The 25441-nt window shown below is 42.1% G+C and overlaps 2 protein-coding genes across 10 annotated transcripts in view; one reads left to right on the top strand and one right to left on the bottom strand.

The window, feature by feature from the left end:
- Positions 1-12129, top strand: part of CFAP263 (cilia and flagella associated protein 263) — a 32269-nt gene extending 20140 nt beyond the window's left edge. For 2 of the 9 annotated variants that reach the window (XM_036124302.2, XM_036124298.2), the window contains 2 exons: positions 3401-3556; positions 4528-4762. In XM_036124302.2, coding sequence (XP_035980195.1) covers positions 3401-3556; positions 4528-4614 — 243 coding nt within the window. In that variant the 3' untranslated portion in view covers positions 4615-4762. Of the gene's footprint in view, positions 1-3384; positions 3557-4527; positions 4781-11495 lie in introns of those variants that run through there. The other 7 variants (XR_013444168.1, XM_036124299.2, XM_078062784.1 and 4 more) reach the window with 7 other exon arrangements.
- Positions 4942-16572, bottom strand: PRSS54 (serine protease 54). Its single transcript, XM_036124312.2, is given in 6 exon segments — positions 4942-5591; positions 8769-8900; positions 9496-9754; positions 13006-13177; positions 16484-16532; positions 16534-16572. Coding segments are annotated over 6 exon segments (1185 nt in total). The 5' UTR covers positions 16570-16572; the 3' UTR covers positions 4942-5054.
- Between the last annotated feature and the right edge of the window lie 8869 nt (positions 16573-25441).

The following is a 25441-nucleotide window of genomic DNA, read 5'->3' as shown; positions in this document are numbered from 1 at the left end:
GAACACTTCTTGACAAGTTTTTATTGCATTCTGATAAGTTAATTAAAAATAATTTGATTGATTTGCTCCAAAGTGAATTAAAGCAGTGCTTCTCAGACTAGAAGGTACAAACCAAACATCTGGGGATTTTGTTAATATGCAGATTCTGATTGGACAGGCACAAGAGTCTTCATTTTTACCAGTTCCCAAGTGATGCCAGTGTCCTAGACTGTACTTTGTGAAGCAAGGAATGAAAAGACGGTGCTAAGCTAGGAAGATTCAGCAGCATAAAAATGTTAGCTCTGTTTAAGTTGAGGTGCGAAATCATGGTATTCCAATTAAAATAACAAGGAGATTTTTTTTTTTAAGGACTTAAATTGGCTCAAAAATTCTTTTGGAAAAATAAATAAGAATATCCCCCAAATTCTTAAGTAGATGAATGGACTAGCCCTACTAGATACTGAAACATGATAAGAAGTTACAGTATTTAAAACAAGCTCATGAATAGACTGGCAGATCAAAGAAAAAAGAGAAGTCCTATGATAAGCCCCAGTACAGATCACAGAGATGTCATGTGTATGATCAAGTAGCTGATAAAGTTTTGATATTGATGCATTTAGTTTATGGTAAAGGTATTGCAGTGGGGCACAACCAGATTATTCAATAAGTGATTTGGGATGACTAGGTAGTCATTTAGGAAAAAACAAAGTTGGAGCTATATATGTTATGGGGAAATTAATCCAGATGTATCACAGATTTAAATATAAATGATAAAACCATTAAAGTCCTAAACTTAATAGTGGGAACATTTTTATTATAATCTTGGATCGGGGAGGACTTTTGAAGTATAAAACCCAGAAACCATGAAATCAATATATAAAGTCAGTTATATAAAAGTAAGTTTTTCTGCATAGCAAAACCATCATATGCAAAGCCAAAAAATAAATAACTGGAAAAATGTGTTGGCTAGTATCACAGGGAGTAAATTTTCTTAAAACACAAATATCTTTTATAAATTAGTGGAAAAATCTAACAAAAAAATAGACAAAATGGGCAAAAGATTTATACAGTTTACAGAAAAGCCAGAAAGTCTCAAACTTATGAAAAATATTCTACCTCACTCATAAGGAATGCAGAATAAAACTGTAATGAGAGACTACTTCCCCTTCTCCTAGATTAGCAATGATAAAAAATTTGGTAAGACTGTTGAGAGAATGGTCAAAAACACAGGCAGCCTCAGACATTGGTGCAGAGGCTTAATCGTTAGAGAAGGCAATTTAGCATTCTATACCAAACATACATATATGCTCATGGCAGGGCTTCTCAACCTAGACACCACTGACATTTTGGGTCAGCTAATTCCTTCTTGTGGGGGACTGTCCTGTGCCCAGTAGGGTGTTTCGTGGCATCCCTGGCCTCTACCTACTAGGTGTCAGTGGCCCTCCCATAGTTGTGACAATCAAGAATGTCTCCAGACATTGCCATGTCTCCTGGGAGCAAAATTGTCTCCCCTGCCCCCCCAGTTGAGAACCACTGTCTTAGAACAGGCAATTTCACTTTCACTAGTTCATCCTATTGATGTACTTGCACATTTACAGTATGACTCCACCCAGAAGATTAGTAATCACAGCATTGTTTATCGTACTAGCAGGAGATTGAGGAGCTGAGTTGACTGTGAGGACTTGTTAAAATTAGGGTACATCTACACAATGGAAAATGATGCAGCTGTTAAAAAGGGGGTTTTTTTATGTGCTGATACAGCTGGACTGATATTTATTGAGGGAAAAAAGTTGGCGGAGTAAAAGTGAATAGCATTGGCTACTCTTTGGACAAAAAAGGTAAATTTATATGTTTATATGAGTGTAGATCTCTAGAAGAATATGCAAAACCTAAAAATAGTGTATGCTTCTGGGAAGAACTGTGTGGCTGGGGACAGGGTAGGATGGGAGATTGTCACTGTATACTTTTATACCGTTTAAATTGCATGTATTGCCTATTCAAAATAATTGTTTAAATGAAAAATGGGGCGCCTGGGTGGCTCAGTTAGTAAAGTGTCCCACTCGCCTTGAGATAGTGCCCAGTGACAGGCTCTATGCTCAGTGGGGAATCTGCTTGAGATTCTATCTCTCTCCCTCTGCCCCTCCTGCTCATGTACTCTCTCTCTCTCTCTCTCTAAAATAAATAAATCTTTAAAATAAAATAAAAAACAGAAGGACATTGCTAATTCAAAAAATCCACTCAGAAGAAAAGACTAGTTAATTTTACTGAATGATCATTTTAAAAATAAAACTTAAAAAGACAGAGATTCGGGGCGCCTGGGTGGCTCAGTTGGTTAAGCGACTGCCTTCGGCTCAGGTCATGATCCTGGAGTCCCTGGATCGAGTCCCGCATCGGGCTCCCTGCTCGGCAGGGAGCCTGCTTCTCCCTCTGACCCTCCCCCCTCTCATGTGCTCTCTCTCTCCCTCATTCTGTCTCAAATAAATAAATAAAATCTTTAAAAAAAAAAAAAAAAAAGACAGAGATTCCTCAAACAATAACTATTGATCCGGCAATTCTACTTCTAGGTACATACCCAATATCACACTGAAAGCATGAATTTGAAGAGATGTTTGTACACCCATGTTCATAGCAGCACTATTCATGATAGCCAAGGGGTAGAAGCAACCCAAGTGTCCATTGGCAGATGGAGAAGCAAAATGTAGTATATACACACAATGGGATATAGCTCAACCTTAAATAGGAAGGAAATTCTACATACGCTACAACACGGATAAACACTAAAGACATTATACTGGGTGAAAGAAGCCAGTCACAAAAGGACAAGTATTATACGATTCCACTTACACGAGGTACTTGAGTGAAATTGATAGAGACGGGAAGTAGATGGGTGGTTGCCAGGACTTAGGGGAAGGGGTTCTGGGGAGTCAGTGTTTCGTGGGTACAGGGGTTTAGTTTTGCAAGATGAAGAAAGTTGTGGAGGTGGATGGTGGTGAAGCTCGTACAGCACTGTGAGTCTACTGAATGCCACAGAACTGCGCAATTAAAAGTGGTCAAAATGGGAAATTTTATGTTACATATATTTTACAAAAAGACAGGAAAGTGAGTTGAGACTGGTCAAAGTGTACTTAAGTACACAGTTTTCCCCCAGAAAACCCACCAAACCTAAGAAATCACAATAAGGAAAAACAAATTCCTTAATAAAGGAAGGACAGAAGAGAAAAAAGTCTGTTTTAGACCTCACTTCAGTGTTTCTGAGCTGGATGAGAACATCACCATTTGTAAAAAAAAAAAAAAAATCATGTTGAAAATTTCAACATTATTTTGAGAACTACATTGAAACCGGGGAGAGATGTCAGGGCCAGTAAGTCCCATAAGCCAGAACTGCCAGGATCCTTGGTTTAATAGGTCCTTCCCAACCCAGGACCGGGCCAAGGCCGAGGCTGTGAACCAGAAGCTCCGCAAACAGCTGGCCGAGTTCCGCGCGCCGCAGGTGATGTTATACGTGCGGGAGAAGGTCTTAAATGGGGACCTGGAGAAGACCGTCAAGATGTGGGAAAGGAAAGTGGAGATTGCAGAGGTAAGTCTCAGAGAACCCCAGGACAGGCAGTCTTTTATGTCCTTCACATTCTTGTCTAGGGTTTTGCTTTTCAAGCTAAGAATACCAAAGTTCGGACATGTGATGTCTGTGCGAAATTCCAGCAGTCCCTTCAAGTCTTGTAGGAAAATGAAGGATACCCCTTTTTTTTTTTTTAAGTTCCCTTTTCAGTGTTAGGGACAGGGTCTTTTCAGGTGATCAGGAAGAGACTCGGTAGTAATTGTGTGTTTCTAGTTGCTTGTTTTCTTAATGAATTCTGGAAGTTTCTGAATCCCTTCCCCCACCATTTGGTGATTTAGGGATTGCTACTTTATACATGGAGAAGCCAGTTTTTTAAAAAAAATGAGGTAATAATGGATTTTTAATATCACTCAGAACCCGATTCCATGCATTTACATAGTTGCCATGGGTCTTTCATTTTTGATAACCCCGCAGCCTTTCCGTGTGATACAGTGTGCTCAGAGCACCCTAGCCCCTTGTGAGTGCGGAAGAGAAACGGGAAACATGCAAAGGGTCAGAAAAAAGGAAAGGAAAGCACCAGGTCTGCCACAGGCTGGGTTGCATACTGAGGACACTGGAGACATCAGCAGAGTAGCTCAGAAACCCAGGCAGGTCACTTTGGAAGCCTGGCGTTTTCACATCTAGACCCAGGCTCCTTTTCCCACAGTACTTTCTCCTGCCCTTCCGGTGGCCACTTGGTGGCAGGGAGTGAATTAGGATCCAAACTTAGGCCCGTCAGATTTGGAGCTGAGAAGTAGCACCGCAGGAACCTGCAACTTCTCACTTCACTGAACAGAAACAAGCTCTTTGGAAGTCTTGCAGCCTGGCACTGCCCCACACAGATTCCTCTGCATCCTCACAGGGCTAGATGTGGGTTGCATTCTGAAAAATCACAATTGCTTTTTCCCAAATAACCTTCTCCCCACCCCCCACCCCCTTTTTCCTTTTTGCAGATGTCCTTAAAAGGCTACCGCAAGGCGTGGAATAAAATGAAAACCACCAATGAGCAGTTGCAGGCAATTTGCCCCCCTGAGAAATAGCCAGAGAGAGGCCACGGCTGCAGACCAGAGTGATCCATTAAAGTAATCATCTCCTTTCCAGTCAAGGGGTCCTCTCACTGTTTCCTGTGCTGCTTGGTGTCCCCGACTCCCCGGCCGGGCACTTCCCTGGCCACATTTGCCCGTGGGGAGTGTTTGCACAGCCTGGCCCCTGAAACCGTTAACACTGAAAGAACCACAGGGCACTCTAATGGTTTGACACTTGTTAGCCCACATTTAGTTCACAAGCACAAAAGAAAGTGACCTTCCCGCATGTGGGAGTGGGACAGAGAAGAGAGAGCCAGCCCAGTATGCACTGTGGGCCTATCCGTGGCAGCCCAGGTGTGCCAACTATAAAAAAAACAGACACCAAAACAGCATGGTGGCTGCCTGACACTCAGCATTCTGAGCTCACTCTTCAGTTGGGAGGGTTAGCTCCTAGACTAGATATCATTGCAAAAGAAAACAAGCACAAAGAAAAACAAGATAATTTCTTGGGGCTGATGTAACCTGTTCTGACCTGAAATAGGCCCACTACCCTCCCCAGCCTCCCCATAATAGTCAGAGTAAATGGGATCTCCGGACACAACAGAAGACTTGCCTAATTCCCCTAACCCTTTCTCCTCAAGGTCTGGAGACTCTGTAGAGCTGTTTGTTGGGAATGTATATAAGGTGACCTTATTTTGTTCTTGCACGTCTGCTTGGGACTGTTCACCCTGGCCCAGCCCAGAATGTTTTTTCGATGTCACGATGATATGTGATGAGTAGCTGGAGAAAGGAAATGGTTCCTCCCAGTGGTGGAAGGAAGACAGAGGACGGCTGGTTTTCTTAGTCTTGGACATAATCCAGTCGCTATAGTCTTCCACCTTGATGTACAAAAATAGGCCAGGGCAATTCTCACCACCGTGGGACAAGATTCCTCTCAGCACCCACATATTCAGTTGCTGTGGCTGGCACATCATCGGGTTTCCTGGGTCCCCCTGTGACAAAAGACAGAAGGCTTCAGGTCTTAGAAAAACTTGTTTGTTTTTTAAAATATATCCTTGTGCAATTTACTATTTGTTCTAGAAATGTTTTACACTAGTTCTCACTGGAGATGGGGTAAATTATAGGATACCAATTCCAAACTAGGCGGCCACTACCACAAATTCCAAAAAGATGACTTTTTCTTTTATTATGCAAATTAGTTGTAGGCTTCTGCAGTTTGGCTCTAGCTTCCTGGTTGCCATTTCATTTTCATGCCTCTTTGACTAAATCCTCACTCTCTTTTGGTTTCTCTTTCCTCAAATGTTGACTCCCCCCCCCCTTTCTGGCCTGGAATGCTCCCATTTTTCCTTCTCCTCTCTGCTTTGTTTCCGTCCTTCATTTAATCTGCTCCCTCCTCCGCACACTCCTGCGGAGGTCAGAGTCACACTTCCCTGGGAGCACTGGCCAGGCAGCTTCACAACCTGGCCACCCTGACGACTGTCTGGGTCCCCTGCTCATCAGCCCTGCCCATGCTCCCACAGGAAGTCCTCTGCCACTCGGCGATTCTGCCACACAGACCTTATCTCCCTTCAAGGGAGTGCCTGGAAGCTTGGCACCCTTCCCCACATACGTGACCCTGGTGAGTCACCTACTGGTCTCCGAGTTAAAGTGCCTGTACCTCATGCAGAGCTCCTAACACAGTGCCTGGCATACAGTCTGCATTCAATATAGAATTAGTTACCATTATCCTCGTGTCTAGAAAAGGCCATCATTTTTAGGTGGAAAGCTGAGAAATACGGGAATAGTAACAAGACAACTGCCAGGTATAATTTACCTTACCTGCCCCACCGCAAGCCTCCCCTTAAGGGAATACCTGACCCCCCACTCCAGCCCCGTGGTCCATTTTGCCCCAAGAGGGGTTGTCATTCAAAGGCTAGACAGCCCCTTTGATTTGCGTGGTCTGCCTCTGTAGAAGGACGGGGCAAGCCCACATTGCTCTTGCTATCGCAGGGTGCCATGGAGCAGAGGGAAGAGATTTCATCCCAAGTTCTGGCTGGCAGTGAGAAGGACTGTTGAACCGGCTCCCGTCTGCACCCGATCATGTCTGCCTGGGGCAGAGAGGCTCTCGGGCCAAGCATGGCCTAGTCGCCCCTCCTGTCACCAGTCCCGCCTCCAGTTTACTTTAACTGTGGTTTCGTAGCTTGAAGAAGAAAAACGATGCAATTTAGGACAGATGGTTTGATGAATGACTGTGTAGCAGACCTGCCCGGCCGTGGCATGGTTTTGCATGTTGCCATTCCACCCCAGGGGTAGAATGCACTGCTTTTCTCTTCCTCATAACCTGTGGGACAGGACTTCTGAAGCCCAAGCAGCTGAGAGAAGCAATACAGGGGCTCCTCCGGAGCAGCCCCCCTCATCTCCCAGGGGAGCAGCCCCCAGCTTAGAGGGGCTCTTTCATTGTGTGATCCTCAACCTTGACATTGAACGAAAGCCCTAACAGTTGTGGGGAAAAGGGAAGAGGTGAATTCAGAGTGATTCTGCTTTGGGTTGGGTTTCTGGGGACCCATTAGACAGATACTGGACTTGGGTGGTTTATTCTACCACCATCTACGTATTTGAATGACTTTGAGGATCTCTGGACACTAGAACGCTTTTCTGAGAGAAAAGGATCCTAGGTAGACAAGTCGCTGTTTGTCTGTCTGAGCCAGTTTGCAAGCACAGTTCAAAAACAAAGGACTGACTGCGGGGGTGCTCCAGGTAAAAACCAATAGATAAAAACCAATCTGAACTTCGCAGTTAGATTTAAAGAGGTAATCATTTAGAGTATGAGCAGCTTACCATATTCCTTTGAATCTAAGATGCTCTTGAAAAATGAACATCTTTGGAATGAGATGTGTCTTTTAATTGGTTGATGTCAGAGTTCAACTGGCAGCATTTTCTCTCTCTTGATATTCCATTAAATAATGGTGCATTCTACAACTGACAGCATCTTAGGTTTGATGAAATAAGGTGCTGGATCGATGGAATGGCTGATAGCAGGATTTTGATAAATAGCTATGTTTTCTACTGTATTTTAACACATTATCTACTTTAAAAAGTTGTTAGTCTTCCACCTGGTAGAGAGTCCAGTACAAAGTAGGCACTCAGGGGCGCGTGGGTGGCTCAGTCAGTTAAGTGTTAAGATCCCAGGGTCTTGGGATCTAGCCCAGAGTCAGGCTCCTTGCTCAGCGGGGAGTCTGCTGCTCCCTCTGCCTCTCCCCCTTCCCCCGCCCCCACTTATGCTCGCTCTTTCTCTTTTGCTCACTCTCTCTCTCTCAAATAAGTAAATAAATAAAATCTTAAAAAACAACAACAGCAAAGTAGGCACTCAATAAATGTTGAACCAACTTTGGAAAGGCAAACTTACTGCCTAATGAAAGGCAGTCCTTCACGCATTTGCAATAAAATTACTTTTAGAAAGAATTGTCCCCTTTCTCTAAAATGCTTTCCTTAGATCATCTGGAAAAAAAATTTCCCCACCAGGGAATCCTGAAAGTTACTTGAAGGAGAATAGATGATCAGCACCTTAGAAATTTTGGTGTAGAAGAGAGAAACTGCCTGGAAATCTGGTGGACCTATGTTCTCATCCTTACTGTAACATTAACTGTGTGAGCTCTGTAAACCACACCTCCTCTGGGTATGGACATGAGGGAGCCTGGGCCAATGGTTTCTGAATTCCATCCATTTTGCTGAGGCAGTAGAACAACCACATCTATACAGCCCTCATCTGGATGAAGGGCAGGGCTTCTTACAGAAAAAAACGTCAATAACTGATGAGCAATAGCATCAGAGTCGAGGTTCCATAGAAGCTGAATACAATGACCCCACCCTGTGGACATACCCGAAGTATATCTGCATGCATGGTTTGGACACACACTTTCAAACTTTTAGCCAGTGAGAAACATCTATGACTTAGACATGCTTAATCATGTCACATTGAAAATGGTGACTGTTTAGTCCATTCAGTAGATTTTTATTGAGCATCTACTGTCTGCCAAGTGCTGGAGACAGCCATGAATCTCAAGTGCCAGTCCCTGCCAGTCCCTCATGGAGTTCACCATGCAATGAGGGAGAGTCTCCCTTCTCCCACCTCCCTTGAAGTGACCACTGCTTACTCTCAGCCTTTAGCTTTTATTCCATCATGTTCTTACCAAGCAGACAGCATCGGTTTCCTGCTGTATGTGATTGCCACATCCTGTTTTCTTGATTTTGTGTAAGGGACACAGGTCGATGTCTTTCACGGAGATTTTCCTCAGGATACTCATCGTCATGTGATTTCCTGTCTGGACCATGCAACAGAGAGCCAAGAATTATTAATAAGAATACATTGCCTGTATGTCAACTCAACTACAGCTCACATATCCAGATGGGAACGAGTAGAAAGTGCTCTGATAAACCCCTTTTCCTTATAGAAATTAGAATCTGTGTCTGAGTTTTTCTGAAAACTACCTTTGCTTTGAACTTGAATGTGAAAATCAAGAACATATTCCACCCTTCTTCCACATCTACGGAGAATACATTTCCTCGTTCATTTCCCAAGAATAAAAGAAAACAAGGATGGCTTAGCCAACAGGATAATCAGCTCCAGTTCAGGGAATAATCTCCCCTGGCCCCCCCAAAACTTTGCACTCATTTCAGGCTGTTTGCTGCCTACGTACTTCTAATTTTGGTGTAGGACTAGAAGAAAAAGGACCAAATGTAAGAATGGTCACAGAAAAGGCAAGCATTACAAATCTTGACTGATTACATGAAGTTTCCAGCCCAACTCCAGAATCTTGAGCAACCTGAATTACTAAGATAAGCCCTAGAATGGTTCATCCAAGTCACCCCCTCCGCTAGCACAAACACAGCCTCCTCTAGGAGAAAGCAGGCATTAACTGCAGATGTGGGATTCCATCCTGCCACCCAGCAGTTCCGCAAGGCTGGGGGCATATTCAGGTTTCTGTCGAGGAAGCAGATGGGCTGGATCAGGTTGTTGAACCCTATCGGCGTGTCTGTCTTCAGGAGGGCTATGTTATTTGTCATGGTTTTATTATCAAAATCCTCATGGATGATGATGGTATTGACTGGATACTCTTCATGAGCAATCACTTTGGCATCCATCTTAGCTATACCAACTATAACGGTGACGTCCTTCCTAGAGAGAGAGAGCGAGTAAGGGAATCTTGAGAAGCCAAGGCACGGTGGAAGAGTCACCCTTCCCTGTTTCCGTATTTACTTTTTTTTGCTTGGAATACTCATCCAACTCATTTTTCCTGGGCTAATTTTTACTGACCCCTTTGGACCCAGTGCCTAAGAAATCTTTTCTGAACCCCTAGGCTTGTGTCCTCCTTTGTGAGCCCACAGCATCTTGGGAATCCTCTATCTGAACATCATTTGTCCCACCACCCAAAGATAATCTGTTAAGTTATGGCTGATTATCTTTTTTTCATGCTTTTTCCATGTTTTTTTTTTTTTACATAGTCATTGTTACCCCCAAGATGTAATCTTGACTCTTGATTTTAGCACTTAACATTTTAACATAAACATCTTTTCATATTACCTACTCTGTAAATACTCTTCAGAGAAATTCCAATTTTAATAATGATGGAGTTCCTTTTGGGTGTTTTCCCTTTCTTGTCTTGGGAATCACCCAAAGAACTACAGCAGAGTCTAAGAGGACAGTCCAGAAAGAAACTGAGGATGTAGTCGTCTTCCATGAAATTATAACTCTTAAGATGAACGCCAGAACAAAAACTGAAACTTCCCAAATTTGTCAGAAGAGACATACAAAACAAAACAAAGGTGATAGAGTGCAAAGAAAAACCAGAAACAACAAAAGCAGAAAACATAACCTAAAATAAAAACGAGAAGCAGGATTTTCATTCTGACCATCAGTTCAGAAGAGAAGAGCACAAAGTAAGACAGAGAGGCTCTGACTGATGAGAAAGAATTCAGTCAACGGTGAAAACATCATAGTCATAAACATCTGTAACACATGACATAATGTTCACAAAGGGAACACTCCAGGAAATAGAAAAAGCCAGACGCTTGTTCATGATAGATTTTCACTTACCTTTAGCAGCCTAGGACAGATCAAGGAGATTACCTCCCCCAATTTTATATATTAAATTGTACCCAAAGACAGAGAATGAAATTTGAATTTTAACTGCGGAAAATATTCACATGGATCACATATAGTAGACCACAAGGACAACCCCAACAAATTCCTAAATAGATCAGATCACCATGCAGTATAACTCAAAATTCAATAATGCCAGAAAACAAAACAGACAAAACACCCCTCTACCTGGGTATTTAAAAACTGTCTTTAATAAAACCCTGAGGCAAAGGGAAAATCAAAACCAAAACAGACCAGGTAGAAAATAGCAATAATGAAAACACTCCATGGAAAGCAGAACCTTTCTGGAAGGCTAGTTGGCAACAGCTACCAATATTTGGCCCAGTCTTTCCACTCCTGTGTTATTCATGCTACAGTATATTGCATGCGTGTGAAATAACATATGTACAAGCATATCTACTGCAGCATTTTTTTGGTACTAATAAAAGATCGGAAGCAACCCAAATTTCCATTAATAGACGACTCTTCAATTATAGTAGATCCATCTTGGGATACTGCGCAGCTGATAAATGTGGGAGCTCTCCATGTAACGGTAAGAAAAGATGGCTCAACATTCCTGATAGAGTGAAAAAGGCTACGAGTGTAACACTGTGTTGGTGTGCTACCAGCTTTATTGAGGTTGTTATAGACTGAGCTGTGTCCTGCCAAATTTGTAGGTGAAGTCCTAGCCCCAAATGTGGCCGTATTTGGACAGAGAGCCTTTAAGGAGGTAATTAAGTTTAAATGGGCTCCTAAGTGTGGGGCTCTAATCCAATAGGTCTGGTGTCCTTATAAGAGGAAGCAGAGACACCAGGAGTACACGCACCGAGGAAGGGCCATGTGAAGACACAGCGAGAAGGCAGTGGTCTGCAAGCCAAAGAGAGAGTCTTCAGGAGAAACCAGTCCTGCTGATCTTGGACTCGATCTTGGACTTCCGGCCTCCCAAATGGTAAGAAATAAATTTCTCTTGTCTAAGCCACCCTGTCTGTGGCATTTTGTTATGGCAGTTCTAGCAGATTAATACAAGGGGAAGGAAAATTCTTTCTCTGTTGATAGATGTAAGAATCAATATAGATAAACCTATAGTTATATAGATATCCATAAATGCATTAATTAAGGAAGAATATTCAAGAAACTGATGACGTGACTATGGCTTAAGGGAGGGAGTTAGTCTCTGAAGGCCAGGGGAAAGGAGGAGTTGCTTTTCCTTGTGTACCCTTTGGTTCCTCCTGAACATTATACTATGTATATGTATTTTCACTTAAATGCATGTATTTTCAAAAAAATAAATGCATGTATTTTCAAATAATATAAATCATAGGTGTGAAAAATTCAGCAGCTGTACAATATTCCATTAAGGTTTATACTATTATTTAGCCAAGTATAGTAATTATAATCTCTCCCCCCATACTTTGTGTATATACATTTATACACATATAAGGCATGTAAACAGTATATATAGAGATATATATGTAATTATACATATTATATACTATGTATTATATGCTATACATATGAAAGAGTAACTAATTTATTTATTTATGATAATTGGACATTACATTTCCAGTGTTTTGTGTGTAACAAACCATCCTATGAACTTTGTGCATAAAACTTTTCCAGTGGTTAAAGTTATTTCCTTAATGTTGATTCTCAAAAGTGAAATCATTGGGTCAAAAAGTAAGATGTTTTACAAAAAAAAAATTATTCCTTTAATAATATTTGGGTTTTTTTCCCCTGGTTTACAAGAATGTATATTTACTGTATAGAATTTGAGGAATAGAGAAGTTCAAAGATGAAAATAGAAGTCATGTGCATTCTGAGCATCCAGAGATAAGTGCGCTTAAAGTGTTTGCGTATTTCCTTCAAGTCTTTTCTCTGTGTACATGTATTTGTCGCAGACACGTTGTTATGGCTTGAGGTTAAGTATTTTAAGGTACAGGCTCCTATCAATTCACTTAACAAGACTAGAGTAAGGACCTCTAGTATCAGGAGTCAGTGCCTGTGATTGCAGTAAAATGGGAATGGATATCCTTCCTGCGGAAGATGGAGGAACAATCATTTCACCTTGTAGTCCCCACCGCAGAGAACACATTGGACAGCATGACTTTGGCAACAGGTGATTTTAAGACCCCCAAGAGTCCTGGCAGAGCAAGCACCGAGCCAGTAAAAAGCCCTGTTGCCCTGTTACCAGGAATCCACCTTCCAGGCCTCCCCAAGATGAGCAGGAAAAGGTCCCTCCACCCCCACCCCCAGGGGGCTGGGTAAGTCCCAAAGGCAGGGGTACTGGCCTGTTCTGCAAGACGGATGCGATGCTGATGATCCAGAACTCACTAAGGATGCTGCCAAAAGCCAGGTGGGTGTACTGGGAATCCTGCAGCGACACCACCCATGGGAATTCCTTGTCCTTGACCAAACCTTCCTCGGAAATTTCTATAACGTTGGTTTTCTGAATGCCACAACCTGCAGGGAAGGTGTGTGTGGGCCTCACCATTGGGGCAAAGATCAGACCTCAGGACCCCCTCTCCTGTTGGCTCCCCACTCCTTCTGGCTCTCCATCTTGGTCACCACTAACTCTGACACCGCCCCCTCGTTTCTCTTCCTAGTGGGTCTTCTTCTCCATATAAGATGCTTGATGACATCTTTGAGTCTAAAAATAACCTTAGGCTATCGATAATCACTCTCCTCTATGGGGCACTTAGCAGCCCACTTGCGGCAGTATCTGAAAACTTCTACGTACATCAGTGGTCCTCGACATGGTCTGGCACCCTGGGAGTCAAGACCCTTTGCAGGGTCTGCAAGATGTAAACCGTTCTCATAAGAACACTAAGACGGTATTTCTTTTTCTCACCCTCATTCTCTCACTAGCTTGCAGTGGGCTTTCCCAGAGGCTGCATGATGTCATCACTCTCACGGCTAATAACATGTGTGAACCTGTGTATTCTTGTGTTTTACAATTGTCCCAGTTTTTAATTGCTAATATGGTATAGATGGGAAGATACAGCCTCATAACAAAAATTCTTTGTGGGGGTCCTCAATAATTTTTAAGAGTATAAAGGAGTCCCGAGACCAAAAAGTTTGAACACTGCTGATATATACTACTTCATATAATTCCTCCAACACAACTGGAGGCGGACACTGTCATTCTCCATTTGCGGATGAGAAAATCGAGTTCTAGAGCTGGTAAGCACTGTCCAGGTTACACAGCTGGTAGGATACAGGGCCAGAATTCAAACTCCATACACCTTCAACCCCTCACAGTCTCCGTTCTAGCCACATTTCACATCCTCAGATTTGCCTGTGCTGTTCCCTTCCTGAGCAGTTGGCATGCGTGGCTCCCCCATGTCTGTTTTGCTCGCCAGGCCCCTAGGGGTACACTGGCAAGCTAGTACACTTACGGTACTGGCCCGCAGTAAGTGCTCAATAAATCACCTGGTGAATGAACAAAAGTGTTTTGCCATATCCAGCACTTCCTGAGGTCTTGTCATCAAGGGGTTAAAAGGCCCCACCAGATGGAGGCTGTATCTGGCCCATTCAGGCCGGCTTGGCCTTTGACTTCCCAAGCCCTCAAGTGAGTTGCCTCCAACTGGGCAGTCTCTTGGGGAGTCTGGACTTTGTTTCAAATGAGAGTTAAATGTGGACTAAAGTTTTAAATAATATTCTCCCCCTGCCAGGTCTGGTTTCACCCGAGATGCTGTATTGCCCTGTATTTAAAAAAGCGGTCCATATTCCTAGAATCATGGAGAGTGTAACTGTGATAGAGCAGGCAGGACCCTTGAGGTACAAAGCCCCAGGCTGGGTGAGCCAAGCCTCCTGCTTTCCAGGCACCATTATGGAATGGCATACACATGGGACGCTTTGCTCTCCTTGGCTGCTGACTTCCTCCCCGCCCTGTGTCCTCCCTCCCATGCCATATGCCCTGTCCCAAGAGTCCCCGAGCCCAGCCTCCTTATTGGACCTAGAGGTGCCTGTCTCGTCCGCAGTATGTAGAGTGGAGTGCAGCGATTCTCAACCTGCCTGCATATTTCATTCATGTGCTGCCCAGCACTTCCCAGGCCCCTGGGGATGGGGCCTGGGCACTGACATTTGAAACAGCCTCCCCAGGTAGTTTCTAATGTATATTCAGGGTTGAGAGCCACTAGTGTTTTGGGAGAGCCCTGGATGCAGTGTCCCAGATACAGTTGGCCCCTATGCTCTGAGACCTGGGACAAGCCACTTCACTTATCTGGGCCTCAGTTTCCTCTTTTTTTTTTTTTTTAAGATTTTATTTATTTATTTGACAGAGGGATAGAGAGAGAGTACAAGTAGGCAGAGAGGCAGGCAGAGGGAGAGGGAGAAGCAGGCTTCCCGCGGAGCAGAGAGCCTGATGCGGGGCTCGATCCCAGGACCCTGGGATCATGACCTGAGCCGAAGGCAGCCGCTTAACCTACTGAGCCACCCAGGCGCCCCTCAGTTTCCTCTTTTGAAATGCGTGGTAACACACCTCTTGGAGTTGTAAAGATCACATGAGGTGAGGTTATGGGAAGGTGCTTTGCAAATTGTATCCTCATGACTGATAATGCTAAACCCAAAAAGGATTTTTTTTTTTAAATGTAAACCACTACTCTGGTTGCTGTTTATAAATCCCAAACCACAAGTACTCAGTACTTGTTTCTAGATTGGTGGCCCTGGATGATGGGTGTGACATGGTGGGCACCACTAGCCAACTATGGGTCAGATCATTGGTGGCTACATTTTCAGCCATTTATTCAATTCATGGGACATTGCAATCTCTAGTGAACAAGGTATGAATCTTACCAACCCAACAAGAACCTACAGGTGGGTGGTGACTTTTGCTTTCTCAAAGCTCTAGTTGGCTAGTTTATTTGACATTATAAAACCCTTGGATATAATGAGGAAATCTGACCCAGAGATGAAATGTTTGCCCTGGGTCACTTGCCTGAGGCTTTTAAAGAGGGAGGAGAGGTGCTTTGTGTTTTGTGGGCATCCCTTGGTCTCTGGGGCTGCAAGGAGATGGAGTAGGCTAGGAAGGTAGGGGGTTCTCCCCTTGATGTGTGTGTGGTGGGGGGTGGAGGGAATTGGATGCTCTGTCATGTCTTCCATCTAACTCTGGGAAGATAGGACAGAGCCAGCTGGGGTGGCAGCCAGATATGACAGAGCTTGCTTGAGTCAGGTGCCCCCTCTCCACCTGCCCCTTTCTAGGCTGGAATCTTAGTCCTGGACAACCTGGAGGTCAGGGAAGGACTGAGGCCCCAGCAGGCTCCAAGGTACCTCCTTGCTCCTGGGTCCAGCCCTGCAATTGAGGGTCAGTTTAGCAATACAGTCTTTTGGTTTAAAGAGAAAAGGTTTCATTGGAACAACAATGCTGAAGTAGAAACACAGGGAGGGTGTGGTTCCCAAGTGTACCAGACTCACCGCAGGCCGCCCCCTCCAGGCATGGGGGGGACATCCGCCACCTGATGCTGCCTGGGGGACGAGCCCCAGGAAGAGCAGGGGGGCATTCTGAAGAGGACTCTCAGTAGCCTAAGGCTTACCTTCCTAAAGACACTCTCACTGGAGGATCAGCTGACATCAGACTGCTGAAGCCAGTCGCCTACATCCATGCCCCATGTTCCCCTTCTTTGCCTGATCCCACCACCCATGTAGAGCACTGTGAGTCATCTTCCCCCTGGGTCCCTCTCTGGACATCAAGGGCCTTTTCCTGGACAATTCCCCCTGCCATGTGACATGAGCCGCTGAAGTCCTTATGGAAGAAAGAAGCACACTCACTGGCAGAAGAGTGAGAGACATAGAGCAGGACTAAGAGCATCCCTTGCATCTCTGCCATCCCCAAAGCGAACTGCAGCGGACACCATGGGCAGCTGTGAAAACACAATATCCAAAGGCACAGGCTTTTCCTCTCCTCCCCAAAGTGGTGATTCCCTACTCCACCCCCGGCATCGGATGCCCTGCCTCTTTCCTTTCCCCTGATGAAGCTTCCAAGACGTGGGAAACAGACCTGTCACGTCCCAATTGCTTGGTTCCGTGCAGTGAAGAGCTCCGGGATCAGCTGCCCAGCGCTGATATTCTTAGGATTGGTAAGGTGGCCCACGGAGAGGAGGTAGCCCGAGCTTGTCAGTTTTCTCCTGGATCCAGCCAAGGTCCCCGGGCTCCCCAGAGTTTGGGGTTCAGAAAAGAGTTGTTTTTTAACTCATGGAATTCGACCCTTTTCTTAACTCTGTAGCCATAAAATGCTGCTGAAAGGAAAAGCAGGGTTTAGTGCAAGCTCACCCCCAGTTTTGCCCATCCTACTACCCTCGGAAGGGCTTAAATAATGCTGGGATTTCTTTTAACTACTGAGAGCTTGTACTTTTACATAGTAACCGCCCAACATTTAGCTCAGTTAATTTGCACAATAACCCTGTGAGGTAGACAAGATCACTCTCCCCATTTTACAGATCCAGAAACTGACATTCGGACACTGAGAAGCCTGCCCGAGGTCACGTGACTGCCAAATGGTAGAGCTGGAATTTGAATGGGAGTCTGAGTTCAAAGCCCACACATGTCTCATCATCCACCATACCACCAGGCCCACCCTTGCCTCAAACAATGCACAATAGCCGTTCTCAGTCACCATGTTCCACTCATGACACTGGATGTTTCTTGTCTGGATGGCTCTCAGAGTCTTCTGTGAACTGCTACTGCCAAAGGAGAAATGAACTCACTCTGACCTTACACAGCAGAGCTCAACAGAGGGATTCCTTCTACCACCTTGGGAAGAATGTTCCATTGTGGCATCATCGTTACCATGGTGTCACCAAGGAAACGTCTAGACATGGAGACCTAGGAGGAGCCAGGATGAAAAGCCTGCTTGTTTCCTAAACTTGGCAGGGCTCTTCTGGAAGCCTGGCTTTCCCCAGGCCTGGCCAAGAAGACATCCCTTTTGCTAGATCACAAAGCCCTGTCCATGTGGCCGTGGTCTGTCTACCTCTTCAGCACCCGCCTTGTGTCTACACGACTTTGTCAGACTGGATGGAGGAAGCCCACGACTAAGCTGGTTTGGTTTTTCTGATCCCCATGAACATTCTGACACTCCTGGTGTGGTTATCTGGGGCTCAGTTTCCCTTAGCCTTTCAGCTTGCAGGTCCAAGCGAAGCCACCAGACTGGCTCTACCAAACCATGGGGCCAGATGGGATGTGCACTCTGGCCACCGTTAGCAGCTTTGGTTTCAGCACAAATGCCAGGACCCGAGAGAAGTGTTGGCAACATCGTGGTAAGAGGTAACTCCATGGAATCAGAGGGCTCACAGGTTGCTTGCTGGCTCAGTCGCGTGAAAGATATTTATTGGACGGGTAGGTGAATGGCTGATGGAAGGAAAGATGGCTGGTTAGAAGTGAAGCCTGACTCAGGAAGGAGTCACCATCTCTTTCCCCTCGAGATTCCCCTGACATCCTGCGTGCCCTCACAATAATCCGTCACCTTTAACACTGAGCAATGGTTGGCTTCTGCTGGAGAACAGAATGGGAAAGATTTGGGGCAGTGGGAGATACGGGAGTTGACCCTTCAGTCTGGTACACATCGCAGGTGTCAAAACACTCACATGTGTTTTCTCGTTCACGATGCACAATCACCCCGCCAGGATGAAGGAATTATGTGAGCTTTCCCCATGGGAACACGGTGGCTCAGAGTGGGAAAGTCACTTCCCTACAGCCACACATCTGGAAAGTGGCCGGGGCAGGACTCCAACCCAGATCCCTCCAACTCCAGGATTGTGAGCTGTGTCCAAGTCTGCGTTTCTCAGCCTGGACCTTGTGCTGCCTAATAGAGGACTGAAGCAGAAGCGGTGATTAGGGCAAAGCCAGGGGCTGCTCTTTGAGAGTGGAGATGCTGAGGGTAATGTACAAGACCCCAGCTCTCTCCCAATTCCTCTTTAATTCCTGCCTAAAAAGAAGCCAAGTGGAGGCCACCAGAAACATTCACTCTTAACAGGCACGATCTAGCATAACTTGATAATGATAAAGGCTCAGAATCTTGCAGGGGCCCAGCAGACTGTGTGAACAGAGGGCCTCAACTCTTCAGCCTCTCTGGGTCACTTAATGCAGACCCATCAACTTTAGGTAAACTTTTAAAGGACCCATCACCATTTTGTAAATAACTATTTAATTCTTTAAGGTTAATAATAATGATAAATAATAATAATAATGTTAATAATAATAATAGTTTTGTATCTTGGAGAGAAATTCATTTGCAATATTACACCATGGGCTGCATATCCAAGATTATGACAACATGAAACACATGTAGTTTCTCAACGTGTCACTTTCTATTTTTACTCTTTATTTTTATGAAGTTAGAAAACCCTAACTCTCAGTTAAAGGACATCTGAAGTTGCAGCAAGTTCGGGAAACTCTGGCAGATAGTTCTGGTTATTCGGATTGACTGAGGACTCCAAAATCATGGAGAGATTTTTTTCACTCTGCTGATGATTGCCCTTAATTATTCATGGGCCTGCCCCTCAAGCTCAAAACCTGGGGTGTTGAAAACTTCTTCTGAGTAGTTTGAAAGTTTCATCCTAGGGGATAGTGATGGTTGGATTTCTAAATCACTTGGTTGCTTTTCCCTCTGGGAAATATGTCTTGATGTTCTGTTGCAGATTTGGAAAAGGATGTTTAAACATGCTTTACTACATTTCAAAACCTCTTCTCTTGTGAAATTAACAGAACAACAACAACAACAAAAAATCAAGTACTATTTCATTTATGTATCACCCATTTTCCAACTGTGGCCTGCTACAAACCACTGGCTTGTTAAACTGTTAAGCAAGATGTCTGCCAATGCAAATATGTCATAGTTTCTGCACCCTGCATAGTACGACTTGATATGGATGCAACATCCTACAAAGTCTTTTTTTTTTTTTTTAAGATTTTTTATTTATTTATTTGAGACAGAGAGAATGAGAGAGAGAGAGCACATGAGAGGGGGGAGGGTCAGAGGGAGAAGCAGGCTCCTTGCTGAGCAGGGAGCCCGATGCGGGACTCGATCCAGGGACTCCAGGATCATGACCTGAGCCGAAGGCAGTCGCTTAACCAACTGAGCCACCCAGGCGCCCCCTACAAAGTCTTTTGAACAGGAATTTTGTTAGTAGTTCCTGCTGCGTTTTCTTTGAATTATTTTTCATTACTATCGATGCTCACTGAAAGCTTCCCAGCAGCGGTATGACGTCTATGCTGAAGAATATAAGTTTGAATTAGGTTTTTGCCATTTAAATATCTTCTCCCCTGAGCAAAAAAAGTTCAAGAATTTCTTGGAGAACATTATAATGCCCTCATTCTGGAAAAAATGTATCTACAATTTATATACCAAAGAGGTCACTGTGCTCGATTAAAAATGACAGAAAAGCTTTAATAGTTTCATGCTATTATTTGGCAGTTTTATTTTCAGATATCTGTGTTGGATTTGCAGGTTTTTCGTTAAATAGATCGTCCAAAGAATGTTTTTATTTTCCTAGAAGTTTTTATTTTTATTTTTTTTTTTAAGATTTTATGTATTTATTTGACAGAGAGAGACACAGCGAGAAGGGAACACAAGCAGGGGGAGTGGGAGAGGGAAAAACAGGCTTCCCACGGAGCCGGGAGCCCGATGTGGGGCTCGATCCCAGGACCCTGGGATCATGACCTGAGCCGAAAGCAGACACTTAACAACTGAGCCACCCAGGTGCCCCTATTTTCCTAAAAGTTTTTAAAACAGAATGTCATGTTTATCATATTCCTAACCCCTAAAGAAACAGCTTGTGTGCAAGAGTTTTTCAATTTTTATCTAAATGAAATGCATTTCATTAACCACTGCCTCCTGCAAGTCAAATTACCCAATCAATAATCTTTGAGATTGTCTGACAACATTTCTACCACATGTAGCTAATCTATTAATATAAATTTCCCCACTGAAAAATTTCCATTTTAAGTTATTTAATTTGAAAGGAACATTTAGGAAATTTGATTATTTATGTCATCCAACTTACAGCCCTGGAGCTGAAACATGTTCCACCCTCTCATTCTCTTGCTCTTTAACAAGTTTATCCATAGGTATGTATGCCTAAGCTATCTGCTAGAGGTTCTCTAGGGTGTATATACTTAGGAATAGGATTGCTAGGTCAGAGAATGTGTTAGGATATGCCTCGCTCTAGAAGATAATGCTAAATTGTTTTCCAAGATGGTTGGCCCAATTTACACTCATACCAGCAATGTAAGGTGATCCTGCTGACTCATGTATGTCCACTCCAACACTTAACTACTGTCAGCCATAATTTGTGGTCAATCCAATGGATATAAAGTGATATCTCATTGCTAAGTTGAATTTCCCTAATTACTAATAAGGTTGAGGAAATCTTTTCCCATGTGTTTATTGCCTGTATGAGTTAATGCTTATGCTTTTTGTCCTTTTTTCCTATTGGGGTGCTTGCCTTTTTTTTTTTAACTGAGATGTAGAAATTCTTAATACATTCTGAATAGTGTTCACTATATGTATTGTGAATATCTTCTATGCTGTTTTCTATTTTAATTTCTTTATGATGTTTTCAAATAAGCAGAAGTCTTAATTTTAGTTTTAATGAAACAAAAATGTATTAATATTATAAGTTAGGGCTCTTTGTGTCTTGTTTAAGAAACCTTTCCCTAGATCCACATCAGCAATTTATTCTGCTATATCATCTTCTCAAATATTTAAAGTTTTGTTCTTCACACATGAGTCCTCAATCTGTCTGGAATTTTTTTTGTGCGCATGATATGGACCCACTTTTTCCCACATGGATACCCAGTGATGGCACTGTTTGTTTCTCCACAGGTCTCCAGTGTGACCTCAGATGTACATGGTGGGACTGTTTCTGAGATCTCTCTGCTGCTACACTGGTCATTTTATCTATAGCCCTGCGCCAAGTCCACACAATCTTAAGTATTACAGCTTTGCGATGTCTTGCTGTTTAGTAAGGCGAGTGCTCCCACGTAATTCTTTTTCTTTAGGAATTTCTTAACTATTTTTGATTTGTACTTTCATGTATTTTAGAATCAACTTGGCAACTGCCACCAACCAACCAACCAACAAAACCTTCTAAGATTTGGATTAGAATTGCATTGCATCAACAGTTTAATTTGTGTCTACATTAACATCTTTACAATATTGAATCTTCTTATCCATAAGCACAATGTATCTCTCAATTTAATTAGGTCATTAATTAACTCAATTTAGGTCATAATTAGCTCAATTTAAGACTTTTCAGTAAAATTTTATGATTTGCCCCATAAAGGTCTTGCACATCTTTTGATAGGATTTATTCCTAGGTATCTTACACTTTTTGGTTGCAATTAAATGGTATCTTCTTTTATTATGCTTTTTAACCATTTCTTACTAAACTGTTATTATTTGTAATAATTTATCATTAGATTCTTTTGGGTTTTCTATGTAAAGAATCATATCACCTGCCAATGACAGTTTTGTTTCTTCCTTTACAATTGTTATGCCTTTCACTTCTTTTTCTTGTCTTACAGCCCTGGCTAAGACCTCCAGTATAAAGTTGAATAGGATCCGTAAAAGTGGGCATCCTTGTCTTGGTTAAAGGGAAGGCTTCTAACACTTCCTCATTTAGAATAATATATAGTATAGATTGCTAAATAGATTTCCTTATTAGGTTAATGAACTCCCCTTTTATTTCTAGGGTCTTTTGTTTGTTTTAATCAAAATCTGGGATTGAATTTTGTCAAATAATTTTTTTGGCATTAATTAAGACAATCATATGGTTTTTCTTCTTTACTTTGTTAACATGATTAACAAAACTTAAAGATTTTCTCAAATTAAGCTACTCTTGAATTTCAGGGATTAATGTTTTATCATCTTATCTACTACTATTCACCAATGTTTTGTATAGGGTTTTTGGCATCAGTGTTTATGAATTGGATTGGCTTGTAATTTTCCTTTCTTGTATGTGCCTTATCAGTTTTACTGGCCTTGTGGAATTAGTTGGGGAGATAGAAATGGTCTGTTATCTGAATGTTTGCAGAACTCATCTGAAAACTATCTGGGCCTGGTGTTTACTTTGTGGGGCAATTTCTAACAGCTGCTTAATTGATTTTTATTTTTAGTGTTTCTAAGACTATCCACTGTTTATCTTGAGGCAGATTTGGTAAGTTGTTTTTTTAGGAACTTTTCCATTTTGTTTTCAAATGTATTAGCACAAGGAGTATAGTACTATCTTTGAAAATCTCCATTTTCAAATTTAACATTCTTTTTTTTTGTTCCTTATATTGTTCATTCATGCCTCTATCTATTCTTTATCAGTTTCTCCAGAGTTCCAGTTTGTATTTTCAGGATAAACTTTTGTCTTTGTTGGTCATCTCTTTGCTTTGTTTTTTGTTTGTTTGGTTGGTTGGTTTTTGTATCCTGTAACTTTATCTTGTAGCTTATTACTAGTATCTTTCTTATTGCCAGTACCAGTACTGCTTTATTTCTTTGTGTCATTGTTTTCTTGTTTGTTATTCTCTGCCTTTATATTTATTATTTCTTTCTTCTAACTTTCTTTGAGTCTATTTTGTGTTCTTTTTCTAAAATTTAAGCTGGACATTTAACTCATTAATTTTTTCCTCTTTTCTAAAATAAACCTTTAAAGCTATCTAATTCCTGTTAAGTCCCACTTTCTTGGCATCTCGTAAGTTTTGATGCATTGTTCCTTCCTTATCATTCAGTTCTAAGTATTTTTACATCTCCATTATAATGTGTTTTACTCTTGAACTGTTTAGAAGTGTGTTTTTAAATTTCTAAATGTATGACTAGCTTTATTTAACTTTTAATATCCACTTCTATCTGAGTTGGTTGGAGAATATCTGTGTAATACTGATTCTTCAAACTCTCTGAGAATTGTTTTGTGGCCTAGGATGGGATAAGAAATTTTCTAACTGTTACATGTTTGCTTCTGGAAAATGTATAGTGTCCATACCCATCAATTAGCCTTAAGTTTGTTAATTGTTCTATTCATATCTTCTGTATCTTTCTTGATTTTTTTTGTCTGCTCAACCTATCAATAATTAAGAAAGGTGCCTCCTGTTATGATGGTGAATTTAGCAATCTCTTTCTATAGTTATAGCAATTTTTGCTTTCTAAGTTTTGAGGCTATTTTACTAGATATACAAATTTAGAATTCCCATATCTTTGTGAATTAAACTACAGTTTATTCTCCTTATTCTCTGTAACTTTCTGTAGAATGTGGCAAACACCAAATTAACAAATACTGAACCATTGCTCCTAGAGAAAATATAGAGTTAGGTTCCTATGAACCTCTGGTCATAACATTTTCATCCAGTCAATCAACACATAACCTTGTTTTATGTGTGCTTCTGTCTAAAGGCCTCTCATTTAATATATGTTGTTGATTCGTGAACATTGAGCTCATGGCCAACAGCACTGTAACTCATGCCTGAATGAAGCTTATATAATACGTGTATTTTCTCCATAAAGCACATCACAGCCTTCTTGTGCATAGGATCACTAGACAGGTCTTCAGCAGTATGCTTGGGGGACATTTTAAACAGCAAAATCACCAACGAAAAGCACAAAAATGCTAAAAATGTGGCACTAAAGGGACTCAGAAAGGACACTTGTTTACAGGATGTGCTGCCACAAGAACGCAGAGTGTCACCTTGTTCAACCTCAGCTAGGAATGTGTGCATTGAGTCACTCATATTTTTTGCCACTCTGAGCCCGTCTGCAGATGACTGCAAAGCTCTGCAAGTATTGATTTGGGAGTTAAAATAAATTTTAATGAGTAGGCAAATTTGCAATATGGAATCCACGAATAACATGGATCAACTATATTTATGATTTCTATCCTTAATAATACCTTTTGTCTTAAAGTTTATCTGATATGAAAATAACTATGCCTGCTTTTTATTTGTTGATATTTCTTTTTCCATGCTTTTATTTTTTACTTTCAAACTTTCTGTATCCTTATGCTTCAGATATATCTCTTATAAACAATATACAGCTGGATTTTTAAAGAGGAAGCGAAATTGACAATCTGTCTTTTTAATTGGCAAATATACTATTTTGGGGATTATTGATATATTTGGAATTGTTTTATCATCTTCCTTTAAAAAATTATTTGTTCTGCTTTTTCTGTACCCCCCAGTCCTTCTTGCCTTTTTTTGTTTTTGTTTTGTTTGGCTTATTTTCTTGCTACAGGTTTGGAATTTGTACACTCTCTGCTTATTCTTGTAGAGGGTACCATTGAAATTTTACCATGTACACGTAACTTAATCACCCCTAACATCAATTACTGTCTTAACTCCCCCATGATAATACTACAACCTTGGAATGCTTTAGCTCCAGTCTCCCTGGCATGCTACTACATGCTATTCTCATTCCATATTTTTGCTCTTTTTTTAACCCCATACAATATGCTATTATTATTTTATTCAATGTTTGGTTTTAAATAGTATTTACTATACTATTTGCTCTCTGTTCCTTCTTAATCTTAGAACTTGTATCTATGGTTAATATCTCTTCCCTAAAGAACACCCTTTAGAAGTGTCTTTAGTACAGATTTCTTGATGGCAGATGTTCTCCATTTTTGCTAGCCTGTAAATGTCTTTTTTTTTTTTGTACCATTTTTCTTGAAAAATTGTTTTGATGATACACAGTTCTAGGTTGAGAGTTATTTCCTCTCAGTTCTCTGAAGATGTTCTTTCCCTGTGTTCTGGATTCCA

This window comes from Halichoerus grypus, chromosome 15, assembly GCF_964656455.1.
Source record: "Halichoerus grypus chromosome 15, mHalGry1.hap1.1, whole genome shotgun sequence".
Taxonomy (NCBI): domain Eukaryota; kingdom Metazoa; phylum Chordata; class Mammalia; order Carnivora; family Phocidae; genus Halichoerus; species Halichoerus grypus.
Note: the sequence above shows the minus strand (reverse complement) of the source record. Positions and strands in the feature narration are given on the sequence as shown.